The sequence below is a fragment of the Siphateles boraxobius genome, unplaced genomic scaffold (genome assembly GCF_051911475.1).
Source record: "Siphateles boraxobius isolate OS27281-9 unplaced genomic scaffold, OSU_SipBor_1 1, whole genome shotgun sequence".
Taxonomy (NCBI): Eukaryota; Metazoa; Chordata; class Actinopteri; order Cypriniformes; family Leuciscidae; genus Siphateles; species Siphateles boraxobius.
The window spans coordinates 21,728,007-21,753,047 of NW_027508699.1; the positions used below are offsets into that span (position 1 = coordinate 21,728,007).

Here is a 25,041-nt window from a genome sequence, read left to right on the forward strand (position 1 = left end):
TTTTGCATGTGACTAGCATTGTTTGATACATTTTTTTTAATCCTTCTTGCAAATGAAAGTGGAACATGTTGTGTTTTTGAGATTTGTTCTTTTGTGTCACGTGTTTACAAGGCATGTTTGCTTCCTTTATCATCTGCACAAAGACAAGAACAGCTCAAGAATTACAATCTAGTACACTCTGTGTACCGCACACTGCTTTGGAGAAGCATGCTTTCTCTATTAAGCAGGCGAATGGAAACATATGCATATTCAGCTAGCTTTTTAGATGCAATAGAAGAAAACCTTGAACAGAAATAACAATGAAAGGATATCCCCGCCTCTATTTCCACACCACACGGTTTCACTTCGAGTGCATCTGCTTTTATCTCAAGCAGGACATCTGGTTGCACTTACGGCCTGTCCAAAAGTGCGATTCATCTCCTCCTTTTCGCCCTGTACGCCTTCAAATTCATCCTCCTCTCCGGCTTGTTTTCAGCCTTCACTGGGTGAATTATCTGAGAATAAAGGCTCTTCAGCCAGGGCTAGTATGCATCAGATGCTAAATTGTTGGTTTTGAACTATCCGGCCCTGTATGATTAGCCCGGCTTTAATTTCCCCCTTCACTTCACGCACAATGTGCAAGGCTCAGGCTATTGGTGACCGCATACTCCTCTCTGGGTCTTATCTGCGATTTCCATGGGCGTCAAACCTGCTGCTTGCCGCTAGCCCACTGAAAGGAATGCTGATTGAGCTCCGTGCAGCTCTTTCTTGAGGTTCACAATTCGGTGGATCAGAAATCAATTATGTGTGATCGTGACAAATGACTCAGGGGGACTGCTGTTTGAGGGACATCACAAATGAATCAATCAAGCCTTTATCAGAGCACATAGGAACCCCTGTGCACAATCTGAATGTGTGTGCCTGTGCATATGCATGTCTGTTGTGTCGAGATATATGAGTGGGGGGAGCTGGGATGCTGATGCGTTGTTAACCATATTGCTGCTGGGACAGATGGAAGATGGAAAGGAGGGGAGGGGAGGCTAGGGGAAGGGCAGGAGTCTCTTTTGCATGCGGCGTTGGCCCAGTGCCTGCCGTACAGGACCCCGTTTGGCCTCCATGGCTGATTAGAGGTTAATGGTTTAAGAGTATGTGGGGATGCTGTCATGATTGGCTGAAAGGTTCTCGAGTGGGCGTGTCTGAGGGGGTGGCAGATGGCGCGGATAGAGTGAGGCTGCGAGTAAATGAATGAAAGAGGGGTACTCCTCTCCTGTTCCCTGATCAGTGACCATCGCAGCGGCGTGAGCTCCCCCTATATGCATCCCTCCCCAACAGATGGCCAGTGGCTCAGAGCTCAGTGGCTAAAATGACTCCGAAAGCCCAGGCTGGATGAGCGTGCATTAGCGGGCATCGCCAGCGGATTAATTAGGACTGTTACACATACACAGTGAATCATAACGTGGCCGGGAGAGTCTGTTGTGTCGCAATGTTAGCGTGAAGCTTGGCCTCCAAGATTAGAGTCGGCCCAAGAGGGGTACGTTTCCTGAGAGAAACAAATTTGGACGGTGACACGAAAGCCCACATTACTTCCCCAGTGATGTGATACTAGTGCTGAGCGGTTTGACCAAAAATTGATATCACGTTTTTTTTCAAAATTATGCCGGTTTCCGGTTTTTATGACGGTTTTTTTTTTTCATGCATAGTCAGGTGTTCAATGCATTTTCTCCTGGTTGAGAGGAATTACTGCAGTAAATTGACTTAGGATGGTATATTTTGCTGTCATTAGTGAATATTGTAGAATAGTTCCACACTAGTAATACGGGTTTGCATGGCCCCAGAAAATTATGCTGTTGTTTACAAATAAGAGCCATTCATGATTCTAATGAAGTGAGGATTCAGGAATAAGGAGTGAGGAATAAACTTGTCTTGGATTGCTTTTGAGGTCTATAAAAAAAAAATAGTAAAACAAAATTATGCAACTTGCATTATTTATTCCTTCAAAAGTATTGCTTCGAAACCAGAACAAACATAAAATAAATAAAGTGCAACTTGGCACACAGGATTATCCTGTATAATGGATGTTCGTGTTGCCGCCTTTGGCAAGAATTTTAGCCTGACAGCACTTACATAAAATGGTTGTTTGGTAGACGTCGGATTTTTGGAAACCAAAAAACCTCCAAAACAGACCCGGATCCTCTTTTTGACACAAGTTTCTTCTGTGTCATGTTGTACTAATTCTTCAGCATCCATCGTCCATGTAACATAACAGAGCACTGCTGTTTGTTTACCCTCACTTGTCGCTGCTTAGAAGTGCAACATTGTAAAGGGTCCGTCTGAAACAGTGTTGCGCAGCGTAACGTTTGTTCCGAACGTTGTGCAATTAAATATACCGGTATGGCGGTTTATTCAAAATCAATATCGTGACTATATAAACCGGTTTTCGGTTGATAATTCACCCAAACTCCATGTTTTAGTGTCTCAATGTGTAGCATTTGAAGTTACTTTTGCGTTTTGTTTGCATCTCATATGTGAGGAAAGTAAGTAAAATTTATTTATACAGCGCTTTTCACAGACAGGGTCATAAAGTGCTTTACAATTGACCAAAAAAAAAATGTAGGAAAAGAAAAAAGAAAAAAAGAAGCACATCTGTTTTTAGCACTTTGCTGCCGTTGGAGTTTGGTTTGATGTTCTAGTTTCTTCTACTTTGGCATGTGCTTATGTCACTCGGTTTCCTTTGCTTCCAGTTTTAAAGTACACATTAGTATTTAGTAAGTGTTCGGTTACTGTTTATTACTGTGTTTTATGCTATTCTGTTTTTGCTATTTAAAAGGGCCTTTGGTCCTGATATGGCTTAAAAACATAGACTAAATGCATTTTCTATCTTTCCTGGCCTAAAGTTCGTTTTACCCCAAGGGTCAGAATTACTAACAGCTTGCATCAGCCCAAACCCTCTTTTTGCGTTAAAACTAATGTCAGGATTTACTTAAGGCATGCAGTGAAAAAGTTGAAAAGGTGTAAACTGGGTTATTTTTGTGGCTGACCTTATTGCATATGAATTTGTTGGAGTACTCCCATTCATTTTGCATCTGAAAGGAAAAGAGTATTTAAATGAATCGAGCAAGGTGATTTTACTAAGGTTTGCTTTGGTTAATTTATTGGTATTTGCGCAATTATTTAACATGCAAAAAAAAATGCATGTCTTAAACCAGACACTTGGGCTGCTCTTGGTAGATTGCGTTGGTCATTATGGAAATGATCCGGCTGCCTCTGTATTCAGTAGATCATGCGCAGAACTTTCCACTCCCATTGGCGCTTTTTTAGAATTGTGCTCTCACACTAATATGCCCTGTTAAGTAAATCTGGCCCCAAGGATAAATAATAGGCCTGGAATGATGCATTGGTCGATTACGAAAATACATAGACGTGCATGGAATGCATTGACGCATCACTGTTTACGGTCATCCCTAATTCCCTGTCATGTTTCACACAAAACAAATCTCTAGAGCAGATGCTAATGGCTAGTATGGCAGTGCCACTTAATACAGTTGTGTTCATACAGTGCGGTTGTGAAGAATGCTTGTAAAAAACAAACATTCTCGACAAGCCCACGCTCAATGAACGTAACCACAGTGGACAACTAGTTGTCTGTCTGCTATGTCATATAATGTGAGAGTCACAATGAACTGTATAATTATGACCGCATATCGTGAACTTTATCATGAGCTGCACTGGGTGAGAGCTGCGAGGTGTGCAGCTCAAATGTACTCTCTGCTCTCGGTTACAAAGCATATAGCATTTTAAGTATTTTTAAATATCTGATGGATGAGCTCACGCCTCATTTATTCAATAACACGCTGTCAATTGTGTTATGGTTTAGTTATCGATTAGTTGATTATCAAAACAATCGTAGGGCTGTAAGGTTTTTGATTTGGTTTGTCAGATTAGTGAAGTTCACACCTCAGCTTTAACGACAGCGGAGCGTTAACGTTGAAATCACTTTCAGGGTGACTTTTTCCAGCCGATGAACGCTAAAAACATTGACAGCCAAACAGAATCCACTCCACTTTAAAGAGTTTGAGAATTTAAAGCAGCAGATGATATAACTGCTGCACACACTTATAATAACCAGAAAGTTATTGTGCGTTGGTGTGGACGCTAATGTATTGTTATAGTTATCGTTCTTGATGTAACTTGACCTTAAACCTTATGTACAGTTTAGCAGGCCTCTGAAAAATGATGAAATCATCTGTAGTGCCTGGTGTGGACACAACAAACACACTTGAGATTCTTTGTGTGTTCTGAATGACTGATATTAACAACAGCAGTGTCATTATTTCTTCTAGATGACGTTGCATGGCTCATTTTAACTGATACCAACACTCCATCTGCTTATGACATCCACCCTCTCCATTTCCCAGCAGAGTTCATCTGTCTCTTTCTGTCCATCCCCTTCCTCTCAGGTAGCAAATGATCGAAAAGCCTCTAAAGATGGGGGTGGGGGAGAGGGATCTATTCTAGCGCCATGATGGAGGTTAGCCAGAAAAGAGCAGTTGTGGAGGGGTTGGTGGAGCAGCATTCAGTGCTGAGCAACAAAAGGCCTGGTGGAGAGGGTGGGGGGAGAGCCAGCGATATGAGAGCGAGAATAGAAAAGACAAGGAGGGCTCTTCATGTCCATCAGTAGCAGATGCGTGCTCTCTCCAATGCAACCCGTCACATGAGCCTATAGGCTCATCTGCTCCTCCATAACCCCATCGATGGTGCCATAGATGGATCTATGCCATAGATGCATGTCACAGCCAATCCTTACATGCATCGCTCAGAAATCCACTGTCTGTGATTAGCACAGTTTGTAAAAGTCGTGTTTACAAAGGCTATCTATTATTATTATTATTATTATTATTAATAATCTTGAACAAACCCCTAAACTTTAGTTTTACATTGCAATGTGTTAGGAAATGTACTTAAACCACCATTACCCCTAAACATCATTGTAAGCAGGGTCACTCAGCTGCTTTTGATAATGGGTGGGATGGGTCCTTCATGTGACTAATGCTGTTTAGTCTCAACTGTAGATTTTTGCAGTCCAAGATAATGCATAGTCTGATAATGCAAAGGTTCGCATGAAAGCGCCCTGATTGACCGGGGCAATGTAAAACAATTCAGTCTTTGCATACTTTGTGGTAGGCACATGAGCCTAAACGTGTATTGAGCCTAACACATTTGATTTATTTTTTAAACAAAAAAAAGAAAAAAATTCATACTTACGTTTTGTAAACAAGATCTGTCTTATAGTACACTCACAGTCGATGCTGTAGTGCTGCACTCACGCTATAAAGAAGTGTCAGTTGCTGCATGGCAAAAACACACAGTTTGATCAGTCTTGCTGTAGTTCTTAAAAGAAAAATGAACCCTGTAAATGCACTCCTATCTTACACACTCCCGTGGATCTTTGTTTCTCTAACCAAATTTACTTTGAACTTGCATTGTGCCAAAAGTAATTTGCAACACATAGGGGCACTCCCTCTCCTTTTCTGTCTTTTATCAAAATGAAAACAGACATCACCATAAACTCCCCTTAATCAGATGGCTCTGTTGTGTTGGCTGTGCCTGAAAGGGTTTGGCAGTAAATTGGACGTCGGCTTTCTTTTCTCCAAAATCTCTGGGCTGAGGAGGGGGCCAACTTCTCAGAAGAACTCATCTGAAAAAGCCTTTTGTGGGATTTGGCAAGGGAACAGCCGGCTTTGCTCATGCTTATTAGGCACCCCTGTCACACCAGCCGAACCCTAGAATTAATTGTGATGTGTGCGTTTGTCTGTCTCCCTGTATGTACATGTGTGTGTGTGTATATATATATATATATATATATATATATATATATATATATATATATATATATATATATATATATGTGTGGGCACATGTAGAGACACCTTCTAGCTCTGGTACAGTTTGTTCTGGTCACGGAGGCTTTATTTGTCAGCTGGACACATTTCTGGGCATATGGGGTGGTAACGAATAAGACTTGATCTGCCTGTTTCTATCGACAGCCCGTTCCTTGAATCATTTCAGCTGTTGTCTCTGCAAGGATACATGGGATCCTGATTCTTTCACTTGTACGCTTACATAATGATTTGAGATTCAAAGGATCTCTGTGAATTCATGTAGTTCCTGTGGATTATGATGAAAAGATCCATTGCAAAGGTTTAGATTGATACAGTAATTCTAGTCCCCCAACCCCCTTCCCTTGTCTTTCATCATTTATAATTTAGCAGTCAAAGGGAAGAACAAGCCCTCCTATTGGCCACGAAGACATGCATACAGTCTTTCTACATTTATGCTTTCAGGTCTTCAGTGAAGCTTTGTTGGTTTGTTTCTCTAGGATGTTCCAAGACTGGAAATAAAGCAACATCTTTCCATGTTTGATATTTACTGTAATCTTTTGATGCCTCCAAACATGTGTTCGACCGACCAGTATCTTCAGGTATTCTGTAGATTTTGAGTGAAATGTTTTGGATTTAATGTTGGACATTTTTGCAGCAATTTTCCTGTTAGGGTTACTGTAGCATGATCCTCTCGGATTTGGAGATAGGTTGCACTCCGCAATTGGAAAACATCTCACATATCTCGTGGTTTGGTAACCACTAGTTACCAAATTAGTTTCTAGTACAGTCAAACAATCAGATGGGTATTTGGTAGCAGCCTAATTTGCCTTTAGGTATTGCTGGTTACCAATCTTGACTTACAGCCTCCAGATCCATTTACGTTCATACAGTTAGCTTGAGAACAAAGTCACTGCTATTCGAATTGTGTCAAATGTCATTGTTAACCTAAACTTTTCTCTCTCTACCTGTTTCTATCCAGGTTTTCACCTCAGTGGCACAGTCACAGAGCCAGCCACACAAGCTGAGCCAGAGACGACACACAAGGTGGCCATCAGCTTCGACCGCTGTAAGATCACATCGGTGACATGTGGCTGCGGCAACCGTGACATTTTCTATTGTGCGCACGTAGTGGCACTGTCTTTATACCGCATCCGCAAACCTGAGCAAGTCAAACTACGGCTGCCCATCTCAGAAACACTCTTCCAGATGAACAGAGACCAGCTGCAAAAGCTGGTGCAGTACCTTATCACGGCCCACCACACGGAAGTGCTGCCCACCGCCCAAAAACTGGCAGATGAAATCCTGTCCTCCAACTCTGAGATCAACCAAGTACATGGTGAGCAGCATAAATTAAAGTGTCTTAATGGTCACATGACCAAAATTCCACAGCCAAATGTTCCATAGAATTTAAAGAGAAAATACAGGCTTACACTTAGCGCTGGGCGATTAAAACGATAACAATAATTATTGTGATACAATTTTCCTCGATACAGTTATAAAATGGTTCGATAAATGTTTTATATAATGTGTATGGGCCAAAATCGGAATGAAACTGCTTTTAAACCGCGCCACACGGACCATTTATCCACTAGACTCAAACGACAGCGCAAGCTTACTAGAGCACAGGCATTTACTTGCTGATCGCGTGACCACAAAACAGTGCTGTGAAATCCGGTAGGAAGCACTTGAATTCAGCAAAGAACACGAATGTGATTTAAACTAGTTTTAACCAGATGAAACCATGCTGACTTTCTCAACAGCACTAACAAATGTAAGAAACATTGTGCCATGAACAATCCAGTTTGAAAGCGTTTCAATCTACAAATCACCATCATTTACCATGGATTTACTGTAGTACCACTAACTGGCCGACCCACATTGTACAGCGGCCCACCGGGAAACATCCTTTAGTGCTTTAGATAGCCAGTCTGCCCTAAACTGCAGTATGGTGTCAGAAATGTTGTGCATTCATATTGCATTATATTATTAATGTAGACATTAGAGGAGTGATGGAATATAATTGCAGTACTTTTTGTTTTTAAGCTAGGCCTATATAATTTGTAATTATAATTTAAAAAGATTTAGGCTACCATAGAAGCCATATAGTTACATTTTGCCATGGTAGTGAGGTGCTATATGCTAAATGCCGACTCAAACATCCCAATGAAAGCTACTGCTACTATCAAATGTGCATTTCTAAGAGACAGAAACGCACAATATTATTAATATTGCAGCCTGCACTGCAAAAGGTACCGAAGATACGAGTTATCAAAGTGACGAAAATCAAAGAAATTAATTTTTCTATTAAGATATTTCTTTTGTTTCGGGAAAAAAGACTGAAAAAGGATTTTACTTAAATTTTCACCTGTTTGGCAAGTTATGACAATAAAGAGTAATTAAAATCCATAATTAACTGCCTGGTTTCCACAACTTTCACTCGGGAGCAAAAATCTGCTTTTAAGCTGGAAAGAAATAAAGATTTGACATTTATCGTGAAAATTATCAATATCAACTTTTTTAACCATATCGCCCAGCCCTTCTTAACCATATCGCCCATCCCTTCTTATACTCTTTTTAAATCTTTACTTAACACACTATGCAAAAATAAATCCCATCTCTTCATGATCGTTTGTCCAAGGAACCTCTGAAACCAGGAAGTTCATCCTCCTGCCCTCTTGTTTTGAATAGGAATAGAGGGGTCAGACACAAGCCCCTTATCAATGTTTAATCAGCAGCTACGCGTTGAATCCGGAATGTGCAGAATGTGTTAACCTGCCAAGATGTTGGATCAAATGTGCAAAAGGACACCTACACTGAAATCCTGCTTACAAGGACACAGAGGACCTTCTGTTTATATCAGTTTGCACCTCACTAGCCCATTGCAGCCGTTATAAAGTCATTAAGTACACTAATAATTTACTATTATGCCGAACATGGTTACAGTCTACCATAATCTGAAGCATTAAAACAAGATCTCTTATTTCAAAGCACTTTACATGCAGCACAGCTGGCTCGATAGATATCCTGTACATTTAGATACTCTCATAGTATATAACACCAATGCTTATGTCACACACTGATGGTAATCTACTGTATGTAAGTTATTATTGCTCCCCTAAGTCCACCCAAGCCTTTTAAGAGCTAATCTCTTAATCAAGATGGATCTTCTTATCATATAAAGCATTCCAAGGACAGGGAAACGTGCAAATGATGCAGAATCAACCATTACACTTCCATATATAGCATTTATATATGTTTAATACCCACAGGGGCACCCCAATAGGCAGATCAACTCTCTGCAGTCTGTATATGAAGCAGCTTCATGGTGTCTTTAAGTGGAATTCGATAGGGCTGAATGTGCTGAAATGTTTTGTTCTGGAATGGACGGTGAGGGTGGCGTGTTGTAAACCTAAAGTGCATCGACATATTGGAAATACAGTAAGACCTTCCTCAGATAAAGTGATTGCCTCTAATGCATTCTTTTTCTTTTTTCACAGTGGCAATGGGAAGCAATCTTTTAAGAATCAAACCTAGATAGCTATGATTTGACCTCAACTCAAGTGTTATTATCAGTTTGTAATGTTGTAATGGTAAAAAAAAGAAACATGGATATTCTGCCAAAAGGAAGTGATATTATCGATTTCAGTTTTGGTTTAGAGTAAACGGGTTCAGGAAGTGCTGTTTTTCAATGTGTTAATGTGTACAAGCACATTTTTCTGTCTATGTTGAATTGCATAAGCTTGTAACCCAAGCTTCCACTCTGCTTTTCTACCAATAAATGAGATATGTTATTGATGAAAATATCCAAAGTTTACTGGATGTATTTCTCTCCCAGGGGCCCCAGATCCTACAGCAGGGGCCAGTATTGATGACGAGAACTGCTGGCACCTGGATGAGGAGCAAGTGAGGGAACAGGTCAAGCAGTTCCTCTCTCAGGGAGGATACTATGGCTCAGGCAAGCAGCTCAACTCCATGTTTGCCAAGGTGAGATGGTCTCTCTGTGTGTGTACGCAAGGTGAGACGCTCTCTGTGTGTGTTTGTGTGTGTGTGTGTGTGTTTGTTTGTGTGTGTGTGTGTGTAATGCTCAGTGCAAAAGGTGCTATTATGGTGAATTATGGGCCCATGAAATCATAGGAGGCCTATTTAAATCAATGTATTTTAATTAAATGTCAAGCTGCCTCTTATTTTCAATAGCCAGTGCAGTTCATTGCTTTACCTGTCTGCTATCTGAAGATTTGAAGAACTGTTCTTCAACTTTTGATATTGATGCTGAATATAGTGCTCAAACACAAGTGTTCTGATCTCATAGTCATTTCAGCTAATTTTTTTTGCTGTTTATATAAAATATGCTTTATGTACAAATTACTTGCTTTGTTCTTCAAAATATGATGCTGATTTGTGTCAGACACAGGTGCGTATTAGTCCTATACTTGATGCATGAGGCACTTAAACCAAGATTTTTGTGTGTTGTGCAGGTGAGGGAAATGCTGAGGATGCGCGACTCAAATGGGGCACGGATGCTCACGCTAATCACAGAGCAGTTCATGGCTGACCCGCGTCTATCTCTATGGCGACAACAGGGCACAGGAATGACCGACAAGTGCCGACAACTCTGGGACGAGCTGGGTGAGTTTTGTCTGCTTAACCTGTTGGGCACATTTCTTGATCATCATCCTTGCTTGTCCAGGAACTTTCTTATCAACCAGTCAAAATTACCACTGATTTTAGGATGTTTAATGCTAGGGTTAATTGCAAGGTTTAGCTTATTGTGGTTTAATAGGATGTGCTTCCTTTATCAACAACGTATTCAGGAAGGTATCCTACTAAGTTAAATCACGTTTTTATGAGCAGCATAAACAACGTACATCCTCATCCCTCTTCTGTAGTTCTACAGAATTTAATCTTAATCATTATTACTTACTCCTCTTCTCCTTGGTTCAATATCCTTAGCCTTAAGCACATTTGTCCATGTGCACCGTCTGACCTGCAGCAGTTCAGTCAGGGCAAGTGGATCAGTGCATGACTGATTTAGTCTGTGGCGCATACACAGGACTGGCCGCCCGCCTCTATCGGGATGTCATGAAGGGGCCAGGATCAATGAGCTTTAAAGCTGCCTCCTATTGATCAGGCCATTTAAAGAGGTTGATGAGAGCACATCCTGAAGAGGCTCATTTGAGGGTCGCATCTCTGGCTTCCTCTTCCTTCAAAACGGTTGTAGCTGTAAACAAGACGCACCTGCAGAGATGACTGTGCATTCTGATTTTCAAGAGCAGGCACAATATGCGTCTAATTAATGTCCAAGACTGTTCTGTGCTTCAGTTGACAGCCGTGTTGATTGGCCGAAACTCAGCAATTCGGCCAATAAGAGCTGTGTGTACATGACAGCAGTGGAAAAAGATGCAGACCAGCCATCTGTTACCTAGATAGAAAAAGGCATCGCACAACCCCACCAGTTACACAAGCTCACCAGACAACCTTACACATGCCAAATTTCATACGCTCCTCAGTACCAGTATTTGACATTGATGCGCTAGAACTTCTTCCATTTAAATGAATTTCCATTTCACAATAAGTAACTAATCAAAAGACTTAACTGGTTTAAATAGTGCATAAAATGGGAAAAGTGGCAACCTAAAATTCAATACAACCTCCTCTTTTTCTCTTTATCCTTTTATGCTCATTTTACCTTTTTAGTTTCTCACTCTTTTATAAGGCATACTTCAGTTATAAAGATGTCTGTGCACTGTGGGTTTGCAGGTGCGCTGTGGGTGTGTATCGTGCTGAACCCGCACTGTAAGAGCGAAGAGAAGAACTGCTGGCTGAGACAGCTGAAAAAATGGGGAGACATGGACATCTGCCCTCTAGAGGATGGCAATTACGGCAGTGAGCTGCCCAACATCACCAACGCTCTGCCACAGAGCAACCTGGCTCAGGGTAAGCTTCCTTTCAGTTGATCCAAACCTAAAATTATCTCGATGTCTGTTGCTCACATAACTGTATTTTACTCCGTGTAGACTCACTTGCCCGGCCTAGAAGAACGGTGTTCACAAGAGCAATGGAGGCTTGTGACCTGCACTGGCAGGATAGTCACTTGCAGAGAATCATCAGTAGTGATTTCTACATGTCCCCAGCCTACCAGAGAGAGGGAGAGAGCCTGCTCTTCAACCCCCAGGGGCTGCCACTGTGGTTGGGTATGTATTTACATACTTCTCAGCCATTTCAAGCTATGTTTGACCGTGTTGATTCTGTTCTGAGAAGCCAGTCAGTTCAGGAATCTCTAGTGGGCGAGTTTTTCCTAAATCAGACACTTGAACAAAGGCCTGTTCACACCAAGGACAAGAACTATGAAATTGTAATAATTGCTCTAATTGTATGAGAATTACAGCTATAACGATAATTACACAGAAGAACGATGAATGATAAAAACATTGACAGCAGTTCAGAATCCAACCGAGCTTAAGAATTTAAAGCAGCAGACTTCAAATCTCAACATATACTTATAAACCGAATGTTATCGTGCATTGGTGTGGACACTAATATAGTCGTCGTTATAGTTCTCGTTCTTGGTGAGAAACAGAGAGTCTGAGAGTAAACTTCGCTCTCAGTAAGACACATTCTGCTTTATGTCGTTATCCGTCTGATTTCACTTCTGTATGATCCAGGAACTAAAATAAGCAGTTTCCATTAAGATTGGGTCTGAAACATGTTACTTGAAATCTGAGAAACTGCCCCATCTGAGGAGCCCCACCATGTTTATACTATGTCATGTGACTTGTTCCAGATCACGTGCCTACAGCCTGCGCCAGGGTGGATGCTCTGCGTTCCCATGGTTACCCCAGAGAAGCCTTGCGTCTGGCTGTTGCAATAATCAACACCCTCCGGCTCCAACAACAACGGCAATTAGACATATACAAGCATCAGAAGAAAGGTAACACACATTGTTCTGATTTGCATAATGCATGGCCTAACTCCAAGTGCTCACAAATGTTTATTTATTACTGCTTAATCAAGTCTTATCTTTTTTAAAATAACCATTTCAACGTATTTGTAGACGCATCAAAAGACAACTAGTACAGTTTATTTCAGAACTTCTGCGCTTATAACTTTACTCAAGGTAACTTTAGAAACAGCCATGTCCACCGTTAAAATTGAAAGTGCTTGTTTTGATAGTAATTTAAGCATTGACATGTTGTTCCCAATACAAGTAAATATTTCTGGTTCTCTCCTCAGAACTGCTGCAGAGGGGAATGACCAACACCACCAATCTGGAGGGCTGGGTGGGCCACCCCCTTGACCCTATTGGCTGCCTTTTCGCCACCCTCACGGAGACGTGTCGAGTAGAGGATGACAATACCATGGATACTGGAGGTACACTATTATATGCTGTCATCAGGCTTCTGTCCTTTTACAACTCTCTGAGACGCCTTGGGCATTATTCGGTTCCTCGCTCAGCAACTGGCCTGTGTCTTTGAGAGCTTCATTCAGTCTGCTGGAGCCCCATCTCCTCGCTCTTTACAATTGCCCTCCTTTTCTGTGCAGTGTTAAGGGGTGCCATTGTATCAGAAAGGTCATTCTATCCACTCAGTGGTGTAAAACGTATAAAATCAATCTGCATTTGCATTCCATACATCCCTCCCAGCTGAGGCCAATGGAAAGTGTCGACCATTGTATTCCTGTAATGAGGAACCCACAGAGAGGCATTGTGTCCCTGAATAATACTGGCAAATGGTACTGTGACTTGGAAGAGTTTGTTCATATCTGTGCGCTTGTCCCATTGTAGCACTCCCCTTTTGGCCATGGCACTGTAGCGGTTGTGTTGGGGTGTGTTTGTGTCTGTTGTGTATTACACTGTATGTTTGTATATGTGTTAGAGAGCATAGCTCTTTGTTTGACTCTGTTGCACAGTTGGAAACATCTGGCATGTGCTGGGATGAGGGCGGACTCTCGGTTTTAACCAATCAGAATGTCCGAAGGTCATGATCTTAGCTTAGCAGGACCAGCAACAGCAGCTGCAGCGGCGGCTGCAGCAGTGTGGAAATCCAAAACAATGCACGCTCTAATCTCTCTGCTTTACTTTGGCAATTTACTGTAAACCAAAACCAAATCAGGATAGGACACCATAGCTTGGTTAAGTTGTTTTGTCTGTTTTTTTTTATTATGATTGTGAAATGCCAGCAGAGATTTTGTTTTACAGTGTAGCCAGATGATGGTAAACCAATTGATCCCTGTCCGCTGCCTACTGTACAAACAGGATTGATCAACAGTATAAATTGCAAGGGGGATTTAAGTGAGCTGGTCTAAATTCTTACCAAACAGATGGTGTTTTTTTTCTCAGCTTTCATGCAAACATCATCGGACATTTATATAGATGCCTTAGCTTGTGTTGTTTTATATGTATTAGTTTGGGGTCAGTAAGAATTTTTTTTTTTTAAGAAATGCTTTTATTCAGCAAAGATGCATTAAATTGATTAAAAAGTGACACTTTTATATTGTTATATTTTAATAGTTTTTCACAATATTATGGTTTTCACTATTATTGATCAAATAAATACAGCCTTGGTGAGCTGAGACTTCATTCAAAAACATTTAAAAAGTCTTACCGACACCAAACTTTTGAATGGTAGTATATATATATACTTGCCTTATCTTTAGCAATGCAATTTTATATTTGCTAAAAAATGATGTAATATAATGAATTTATTTATTTTTAATCAAAAATAACATTTGTAAAAAGCTGTAAATTAACATTTAACCAACACTACTTTGTTTCCTAATAGATTCTGGTGAGCCCAAGCCTCCAGTGTACCAGCATGTACCAGTCTGGGGATGTCCTGACGGAGGAGAGTCATACCTGGCGCTGGCGCTAGAGGTGGCGCTGATGGGTATGGGGCAGCAGCGGCTAATGCCCGAGGGGCTGTACGCCCAGGACAAGGTGTGCCGAAATGAGGAGCAGATTGTGGCCAAGCTGCAGGAGATGGAGCTGGATGACATATTGGTGCAGACCCTACGCAAACAAGCCATCCTCCTTTTAGAAGGTACAAACTCTCTTTGTTCTCAATATTACGTCCACTTTTCAACCCTTTGCTGTTGTCATCACCCCATAGGCACTATCCTCCTCCCTGTGTGGAGCTGTTTCCTCCCCTCACTGTTCTCTCGCTTTTCCCACAACCTTTTTCCCTCATGTGGATCTCTGTCTACTTTTATCTTTTCCTCCTCCCCATCTCTAGCGTGTGTCTGTGTGTGTCTGTGTGTGTGTCTGTGTGTGTTTGTGTGTGTGTGTGTGTGTGTGTGTGTGTGTGTGTGTGTGTGTGTGTGTGTGTGTGTGTGTGTGTGTGTGTGTGTGTGTGTGTGTGTGTGTGTGTGTGTGTGTGTGTGTGTGATTGTGTGTGTGTGTGTGTGAAGGAGAGCTATGCCTGTAAAAAGATCTGCAAGCTGGCCTCTGCAGTGTCCCCAACTCCCTTCCCCAAAACAGGCCACCCTGCATCTGAGCCTCCCACTGACATGCGGTGTAACCTTAGAGCAGACATCTGCGCTGCTACTAGGGAGGACAGACTCTGTCAAAGCCCATGAGGCCTTGCCGCCTGTTTGCCTTCTCATCGTCCTCCCCAGCAGTCTCAGCGATACGCTTGACTCAGATTTCTCTCTCACTTGCTGTGTATGCCCTCACTGACTCACCAGCCTCCTGTCCATCAAGCCTGACTCAACCCTGCAATCTGATAAGATGGACATCTCAGTTTTGATGTGGTCCTCTCTCTCTCTTTCTCTCTCTCTCTCTCTCTCTCTCTCTCTCTCTCTCTCTCTCTCTCTCTCTCTCTCTCTCTCTCTCTCTAAATGTACAGGTGGTCCCTTCAGTGGTCTGGGGGAGGTCATCCACAGGGAGAGCGTTCCCATGCACACTTTTGCCAAGTACCTGTTCACCGCTCTCCTGCCGCATGACACCGACCTGGCTTATAAACTGGGCCTTCGTGCAATGAGGTAAGAATTCAGTTCAATTCAATTTTTCACTTTAATGTTGGAATTTCTTCCAAAAATTGTCTCGCGTCCCACAGCGTTTACGGACTCACATTAATTCACATGAATTCACATCAGTACACATCCACATCAATTAATAATAAGACACTACAATAGACCACACTTAGAAGAACAACAACTTTTTTTCATGTACTACTCATGAAAACTTGGCTCAAGCAGTTGGCCCACAATTTTAGAACGAATAGATATTAGTCGAGCCAGGCGAGCTTTGAGTTGAACAGAAAGACAGCTATACCATGCACATATTCCATATTGTACAACACTCTGTCCATGTGTATTAGCTTTGAGGTCTATGTATACTAGTCAAGTCACCTTTATTTATATAGCGCTTTTTACAATACAGATAGTTTCAAAGCAGCTTTACAGAGATAACAGAAATATAATGTTATAATAATATTGTTAAATATAAAATGAAATGTCCCCAACTAAGCAAGCCAAAAGCCAATGGCGCCAAGGCGAAGAAAGGTGAAAAAGGCGACAGTGGCAAGGAACCAAAACTCCATCAGGTGACCGATTGGAGAAAAAAACCTTGGGAGAAACCAGGCTCAGTCGGGGGGCCAGTTCTCCTCTGGCCAACGAACGAACAGTGTTTGATTATGATTAAGGCAGCATTATAGGTCAGAGCTCCGATTGGATCGGAACATTATTTTATGCAGTTCATCTGGTTGAAGATCGGTACGTGCGTATGGGGACGAGTTTGAGGATCAGTGCCGATGGCTGTCGTGTCGATGACGCCTTTACAGGGCAGAGTCTAGTTGACACAATGTCTGCTGACACTTCAGGAATGCATTGTAGTCGTGTCCAGGCGCAAGTCCACCATCTGATCTGGATACGGCCCGGGTACGGCTGATTACAGTTAACCTCGGAATAAACAGAAAGACTAAAATTACCGTAGATGCCATTCTTTTTATGATGTAGCGAGTACATCAGGTGTTATAGGAAGTGTTCCCGGTTCCGGCTGACCTAATTTATGACCCCCTTGTATCCTAAATGTTTACAAAATTCACTTTTTACACATTTAAAATGTAGTCTTTCTCTTTTTATTTTTTTTAAACAAACATTAACGATAACTGTTACCCAAGGGCTTACAAGGAGTTAACAACTATGTGATACAAGTAGATATTGTGGTACAGTTCTAAATGTCTACTAATGATTTGTTTTTTTGTATGTAATAAATCCCATTTCCTTCACTTTTCCCCTTTGTCCTTCTGTAACCAGGGGGAGAGGGTCATTTTTTCCATGGAGCATGTTTGACTGACAATGCATGAAAACAGATCTACATCAGGGGGGTTTCTCTTGAGTCAACATTTAGTGACCGCTTTTTTGCAGGCGAACATAGTCTTTCTCTTGTGGGAAAACAGACCAAAAATATTGACGATTTATCCTTAATTACACAGATTTTTGTCCAATCATTCTAGGATGAGAATGTCCCTCCTCCAAGTAGCAAATGTAGTTTCTGTCTGTAGGTTGGTAAGGTTTTTTTATAAGTTTTTAAAGGAGACTCTTTCTCACCAAGGCTGCATTTATTTTGAACTGAATTTTCAGCAATCACAGCATCCTTCGGTAGTAACTCGTCTCTAATACTCAATCCTTCTAATATGCACCTTCTGTGAGTCTGAGCTAGTGTAGTGTTCACTCAGACAGGAGTAGCAGAGCATAGATCGCTATTTGTAATTACTTGCATCCAGACAGAGCTAGCAGAAACATGAGTACTAGTATGTGTGGAAGTAGCACTCGGTTTACTCAGACATGATTATCAGAATACAGAGTAAAAAGCTGTATAAATCAGTGAATCGCAACAGAAAATTGATAAAAAAAAAGGTTTTTGAGCTTATATATTGATCTTTTTATAGGCTATGTGAAGAGCTAGAGTCTTATATGTGTGAATAATCCAGTATAAACGTTTACTGCAGGCTTCCAGTGCTGGAGTCCACGGCTCCCTCAGGTGACATAGGGCATCCTCACCACGGCATCTCCATAGTGCCTAGCAGATACCCACGCTGGTTCACGTTGGGCCACCTGGAGTCTCAGCAGTGTGAACTGGCCTCCACCATGCTTACTGCCGCTAAGGGTGAGTGCTACACACGATCACTCACAACGAGTCACGTGAGGTTCACTTTAAACAAACTTTGTGCCCATGTTTAGCTAAGAGAAGTCTGTTTTGTGTCTTAGGTGACATGTTGAGATTGCGGACTGTTTTGGAGGCCATTCAGAAGCACATCCACTCCTCTTCCCTCATCTTCAAATTGGCTCAGGATGCATTCAAGATCGCCACTCCGGCAGAAAACCCTCCTGACATCACGCTGCTCAATGTAGCGCTGGAGCTCGGCCTCCAGGTAAATCTAAATGGATCCTTATGTGATGTCTGGTTTGATTTTGTTCATTATTGAGTCTGATTACATTCTTGATCTTAGACCAACTATGCCGTCATGTAAAGTCATCCTAAAACATTATTTTATTGGACATCCAAAGAGCCAACATAGTTTTTTTTTTTTTCCCATTACCTTAAATTTCTCTCTGCATATAAAACGTTTTTTTTTTACCCTTATCTGATGTTTACACAAGATGTCCAATGTAAACAGACATGCATATTATGTACACTGTCATTTAAAAAATTGGTGGTCGGTAATATATATATATATATATATATATATATATATATATATATATATATATTTGTTTTTTAGAAAGAAGTCTTTTTAAGGTGAAGTCTAAATTAAAAAGGTCAAAAGAACAGCATTTATTTTTGTAACATACATGTCTTTACTTTTAATTTTGATCAATTTAATATAACCTTGTTGAAGTGTTAATTTCTTTAAAAAAAAAAAAAATCACTGACCCCAAGCTTTTGAACAGTAGCGCAAAGACTGTTTTCTTTTATAGTTTGGTTTTACATGCTGGTTTTATTTCTGGTAGTTGTGTTTTGATGTACATGTAAATTTACTCATTGTATATTTGTTCCAGTACACTGTTCTGCATCTTTTGTGTCTAATGCGATATGATATTTCTCTGCAGGTGATGAGGATGACCCTTTCCACACTCAACTGGAGGCGGAGGGAGATGGTTCGATGGCTAGTCACATGTGCTACTGAAGTCGGTCTGTATCAAGCAGCACTCTGATTTTGATGTTTAAATTAACGAGGATTTCATTCAAGACACTGACATGCACTTTAATAGTTTTGTCTTTTTAAAATGTCATGTAAATGCTTTATTCTGACGGAAATCGTATCCGTCCCATTGTGGCTAAATCAAACTAAAAGACCTAGGTTGTTGCAATGTATTTAAACTGCAGTAGGCTACTATGCAAAATCAGCTAATCTTTTAACTGAAAATGATGATACGTTTATCGTGTGGTTTCTAAATGCAGGTTGAACCAAGGCAAATGTTTTCTCTGTTCTGATTGGTTCTTTTTTCTCATTGCAGGGTTAAGAGCATTGGTCAGCATATTGCAAAGCTGGTACACTCTATTTACCCCCACCGAGGCAACCAGCATAGTGGCAGCCACGGTGATGTCCCACAACACCATCCTGCGCCTGAGCCTCGACTACCCGCAGCGGGAGGAACTCGCCAGCTGTGCGCGCACCCTGGCCCTGCAGTGCGCCATGAAGGATCCCCAAAACTGTGCCCTGTCCGCCCTCACCCTTTGCGAGAAGGACCACATTGCCTTCGAGACGGCTTACCAGATAGTCATCGACGCTGCCTCCACAGGCATGACCTACTCTCAGCTCTTCACCATCGCCCGCTACATGGAGCACCGCGGCTACCCCCTTCGAGCCTTCAAACTGGCGTCTCTCGCCATGACCCACTTGAATCTGGCCTACAACCAAGACACGCATCCAGCCATCAACGACGTGCTGTGGGCTTGTGCTCTCAGCCACTCGCTGGGCAAGAACGAGCTGGCCGCCATCATCCCCCTGGTGGTTAAAAGCGTTCATTGCGCCACGGTGCTCTCGGACATTCTGCGGCGCTGCACCATGACGGCCCCAGGCCTGGCCGGCATTCCTGGCAGACGTAATTCAGGCAAGCTTATGAGCACTGACAAAGCCCCTTTGAGACAGCTACTGGACGCCACCATCAGCGCCTACATCAACACCACCCACTCCCGCCTCACGCACATCAGCCCGCGTCACTATGGAGAGTTCATTGAGTTTCTCAGTAAGGCACGTGAGACCTTCCTATTGGCCCAAGATGGCCACATTCAGTTCGCCCAGTTTATAGACAACCTGAAACAAATCTATAAGGGCAAGAAGAAACTCATGATGTTGGTACGGGAACGTTTCGGTTGAACCTCGCCTGTCGCGGAAAACTCTTTCTTCTTTCATTCTTCATTTATTTAAGGCATTATTTTAATTCTTCCGTTTTTGGTCATCTTTGGTGAATTTTTAAATTTTATCCTTTGTTTTGATCTGTTTTGTCTTGTTTTTTTTGTGTTTTTTTTATTGTGAACAATTCCTGTTCACCAAGTTATTCTACCAGGTCGAACCTGTGGAGGGGAGAAGAACAACTGTAATTATGACCATGTATTTTTTTGTTTTGGCACATTCTTGATTTTGTTTAATCAAGATATTGTTATAAAAATGTAAAAGTGGCACATAAAGAGAAACCAAATGATGATGTGGTAAATTGAGCGTGGGGAGGCGTTTGGGTAGTTTTGGAAAGGGGATTGAACACTTAAATCAAAACGGTCATTCCTGAAACACTCGCATACAGTGTTCTCAGCATACCTCGATCGTATTTTACAGATCAGCTTTAACTCTCTCTGGAAAAGGCCTGGTTTTAAGAGCGAGACAGGCATATCACCTCAAACTTAAACTGCAACTCTGTTGAACCTCCCAACTACGACTCAAGCGAGCCACAAGACATGAGCCCTCCCCCTTGTCCTGTGTTTGTTACTATCGGCTCATCTTAATCTCTGTTCGAAAATTCAGTGCAGGAAAGACCAAGACCTAAAAGAATACCTGTGTGCTCAATCCTTCCATGCTGTTTCCTGGTCTCACTGAATTTGAACAAAACCAAGATATTTACCCATCAATATCAGCCATATATGTTTCTCTGTTACCTCAGTGGAAAAACAAAAACAGAAGCAGAAACAAAAAGACTTGTGTGAGATTGAGTAGCAGTAATAATATATATGTACTAGCACTTCATTAAATTCCATCCCCTACACGACGCATTTGGATACGCAATTACTTACTGTGTAAAAATTAGGTAAATTGTATAGATGCATTTGACAAAAATGGTTGTATTGGCAGAATAAGAAATTAGCTGGCTTTAAACTGTAATATCTTCCACATTCCATGACCTCCGCCCTCCACAAGTGCCCCAGTGGATCCGAACACTTAGAATGCACTCTGCGGCTTCCATCTGAAGGAAAATGAGAAGAGAGGAAACAAGAAAAGATATGCTCAACTCCGTTCTCAGGGAATCACTTAAAGAAACAAAACAGAAAAAATAGTAGCATAAGCATTTAAGATATTGTAAATATGAAAGTGTCAATTCAAAAAATTGTAAAGTTATAATTATTTATGATGACTGTATGTTTTTCTTTTCGGATACTTGAATTTGTTGGGCTGGGAATGTGATGACCGTAAGAGGAAAGACTTCAGAAACATTTCTCAGGTGCTCCTGTGTACATTTCTGATTTACTGTTTTATCTGTATCCTATTTTGTTTTTGTAATACCTTTTTGCAAGAAGAAGCATGTAAAGAATAAGAAGAAAGGGGAGGACAAACGTTTATGAACAGACTATGCAGAACCACTTCATGATTTGCCCTCTTCCCCCCTGATCCTCCTTGTTTGGTTCGGGGGTGGGGGCGCTCTCCCGAAATTCAACCGTTTGTATCTGTAAGTAAAGTAATCTACACGAGCTTCAGTTTGGATGGATTTTACCTTTAATCTACATACAACTCTTTACTTTGAAGCCTTATAGTCTTCTGAAAGCACTGCACGTGTTTCAGGACATTGTGTTGCTAATGTCAGTGGAGTACAGCATAGAGAGTATGGACATATACCTTCAACTGGCCCAAACAAGGAAGAAGGGCATCTGGCATTCTATTCTCCTTCGCTTCGACATGGTCAACGTGCTTTAGGGTCGTGATTATCTTGTATTGGGGCTTTTTGAGGGCAAAAAGGCCTGTTTTGAGGTTGCGTCTTACTATTGCCTAATTGAGACCTTGATAGATGGCTAAATCTTGAGGAGATTTCTCAATCTTGTTGGTTAAGGTTGGTCACTTTCATTTAAGTAGTTTGCTGGTTTCAAATTTTGGTTATTTTCGTTCATAGAGTTTGTTTAAAAATTCATACTAGTTGCCTCAGCTGTGGCATACTCAAACCACAAGGTGTTAGTCACATTATGCAGCCTTTGCTCCTCAACCTACTCTGTCAGGTAGCTCAGTGGATGGACCTGAGAGGAAGCTCACAGATTAGGATTTTTTTTTTCCCAACACATTTGCAGAATGATAATAGTGCTGCCTGTTTGATTAAAAAAAGAAAAACTATATAAAAAAAAGAAAACAAAAAGGTTAAAAAAACGAGCATTTTCTGTAGCTAACTAGTTGGTCCAATGGCATCTCAAAAAGAGAATAACCTCCTCTGGCTTTTGATTTCTCTCTTCCATACTCTTAAGTGTCCTGTATGTGTTAACTGTACCAGTGTTTTGATCTGTCCCTAGAGTTTAGAAGGAAAAAAATAATCGCTGGTAGAGATTGTTCACTAGTTCATCTACTGTTTGATTTTGTTTCGTTTTAATTTAAGGGAAAGTGTTTGTCGCCTCTTTGTGCTACTGAATTATAAAAAGGTATCCAGTATTTGTTGCCACAAAAGTATAGTTCATCAACACTTTTTGTTTGTGCAACCTCTTGAGCTAATGTCTATAAACAAAAATTTATTACTATTTATGTAATGCTACTACCATTTTATATGATTTGTGTTGAATTTCAGTGCTTTTCTATGAATAAAGTGTGAAACACGTCTTTGCCTATTTCAATTTGACATGATATACAGCTACTTTGATTTTGGCTCTTTATGAAGTGCAAATTTAACTTTTTTTCCTCTTGAAACAGGTGTTTTGTGTATATATAGCGGAGATTTTTATTTTGGGGGGTAAAAGAAGTTAGTAGCCTTTCAGTTTGTCACGGTCCAGAACTACCACAATGTCATGTGTAGAGAAGCTTAAATCTATTATTATGAAACTCTTGCAATAGTAGGATTTACTGATACCAGGGCTGCAAATAAATTGTGATGGACCTTTTTCATAGACTGTGGTGACGCATTTCCAGTTATCAACATTGGAAATCATTGCATATATTCATTAAAAAAAAATGTAATATACATTTATAACGCTATGTTTTGTGTTCTACATTGGCATTAAATCTGTGTGTGATCACTCTATTTTTTCCCTCTTTTGGGAAGTTGGGGAAACGGTAGCATCGATTTTTAATTTTGATATTGGAGCAAATAGGAATACCAAAATTATGTTTGCTGTTGTCTCCCGTTTACTACTATAGAATGTTACCCAGTTATGACGGCTTCCGGCCTCTAAGAAACCCGGAAATGTGAAAAGGGTCCATTTGTTAAATAGAGATGACCAAAGCCACTGAATTTGTGCTCTACGGTCACTTTTACTTTATTTTCAAACCATCAGTTAAGGCATTTAACTTCTTACAACAAAATTAAAATAAATGCTTTTCTTTTGAACTTCAAGGAATCTTGAAACTTTCCACAAAAGATATTACGCAACAGAGCTGTTTTCAACATTGATAAGAAATGTTTCTTGAGCAGCAAATCAGCATATTAGAATGATTTCTGAAGGATCATGTGATGCTGAAAATTCAGATTTGCCATCATGGGAATAAATTACATTTTAAATTGTATTAAAATTGAAAACATTTTAAATATTTCAGTTTTATTGATCAATTAAATGCAGCCTTGAGACTTTATCATTTCTTAATCTTACTGACCTCAAACCATTGAGTGGTAGTGTATGTGAAGGGGACAAATCTTTTTTTTATTCAGAAGAGAAAGACTAAATGCTTTACAAAAGCTTTTGTTTATTCTGTCAACTTTTTAGGTTAGGTGTGTATGTTAGTCTGTATGCTAACATGCACGCATCTCATGAGGTCTTTAAGCACAGAAAAATCACTGCAGTTGTAAAAAAAACAAAATTCTTGATGTCCAGACTATATCTCCAGCTCTCTGTCTGTCTCCCTTTAGAAACTCTGTGACTAAAACCACAATAAACTCCAGGAAAACCTTGTGTCAGAGTGATTGACTGTGTTAGAGATGCAGTCGACAGGAACAATGCTCTTTGGGCCTGCTTATACAAACTGTACCATCCATCAGGGTCCCTCACAGCTGCTGCTCTTCATTGTGTCTTGGACCCGGTGCAGCGCACTGCTCCTGTGAGGACCACTGAGTAAGTGTTTGTCAAGCATGGCTGTGCTTCTGGCTGAAATATGGATGGGTTTGGCTCTGTTAGACACGCTGCAAAGAGAAGGCATTTCCTTAGCTCAGTGATTCAACAGAAGTGACACGCCAGGAAAAAGAGAGACGAGTAATTGGCTTTCCCACCTTGTTCTGAGCTTCCAGCGCAGGCTGAGGCTGTCATATTTGGAGTGAGGAGTAGGTGTTGGGATTGGTGGGGGGAAACAAGCATTGTTTATACGTGTAACAATGTTACAAAGGCTTTCCTTTAATTAGAACCCAACCCATCATCAGAAAGAGGACGTCTAAACGCAGTCATGGAGCACACAAGCCTGTCAGGCAACTCTGAGAACGGTTGTGCTTCTGGGCAGGTTTGTGCAGTGAGAGGAAGCTTTGTCCTTTGCACCCTGCATGGCAGGTTCTGCTGTCAGCGTAATCGCATATTGTGTTCTTCAGGGAGCTGATTTGCAGAGCTTTGTTCTGCTGCTCAGATTTTCCCAGAATCCCTCTGTAATTGGGGTGTCGGAAGACTGGGTGAGGAGGGGTGGGGCAGCTTGGGACTTTTTTTTTGTTTTTTGTTGGGAGGTGGTGTGGGCTAAGCGGGTATGGAGAGCTGGAGTGGATTATGGAAGAACGTTTTGAGATGAACAGAATTAAAGATCAAAATGCCTTAGTGCATTCGGCGAATTGGATTAGCTGAAGGCTAATATACAGTCCGACTTTTTACTGA

The 25,041-nt window shown here is 41.1% G+C and overlaps 1 protein-coding gene across 1 annotated transcript in view; it reads left to right on the forward strand.

Moving 5' to 3' along the window:
- The window catches only part of zswim5 (zinc finger, SWIM-type containing 5), a 55,801-nt gene extending 32,942 nt beyond the window's left edge, over nucleotides 1-22,859 (forward strand). Inside the window, exons 2-14 of the mRNA XM_077228920.1 lie at nucleotides 6,838-7,194; nucleotides 9,694-9,842; nucleotides 10,334-10,484; nucleotides 11,616-11,792; nucleotides 11,873-12,049; nucleotides 12,640-12,786; nucleotides 13,089-13,226; nucleotides 14,636-14,893; nucleotides 15,698-15,833; nucleotides 17,804-17,961; nucleotides 18,063-18,226; nucleotides 18,906-18,987; nucleotides 19,314-22,859. Of these exons, the coding sequence (XP_077085035.1) occupies nucleotides 6,838-7,194; nucleotides 9,694-9,842; nucleotides 10,334-10,484; nucleotides 11,616-11,792; nucleotides 11,873-12,049; nucleotides 12,640-12,786; nucleotides 13,089-13,226; nucleotides 14,636-14,893; nucleotides 15,698-15,833; nucleotides 17,804-17,961; nucleotides 18,063-18,226; nucleotides 18,906-18,987; nucleotides 19,314-20,176 (2,957 nt within the window). The 3' untranslated portion in view covers nucleotides 20,177-22,859. The remainder of the gene's footprint in view (nucleotides 1-6,837; nucleotides 7,195-9,693; nucleotides 9,843-10,333; nucleotides 10,485-11,615; nucleotides 11,793-11,872; nucleotides 12,050-12,639; nucleotides 12,787-13,088; nucleotides 13,227-14,635; nucleotides 14,894-15,697; nucleotides 15,834-17,803; nucleotides 17,962-18,062; nucleotides 18,227-18,905; nucleotides 18,988-19,313) is intronic.
- Nucleotides 22,860-25,041: the final 2,182 nt, after the last annotated feature.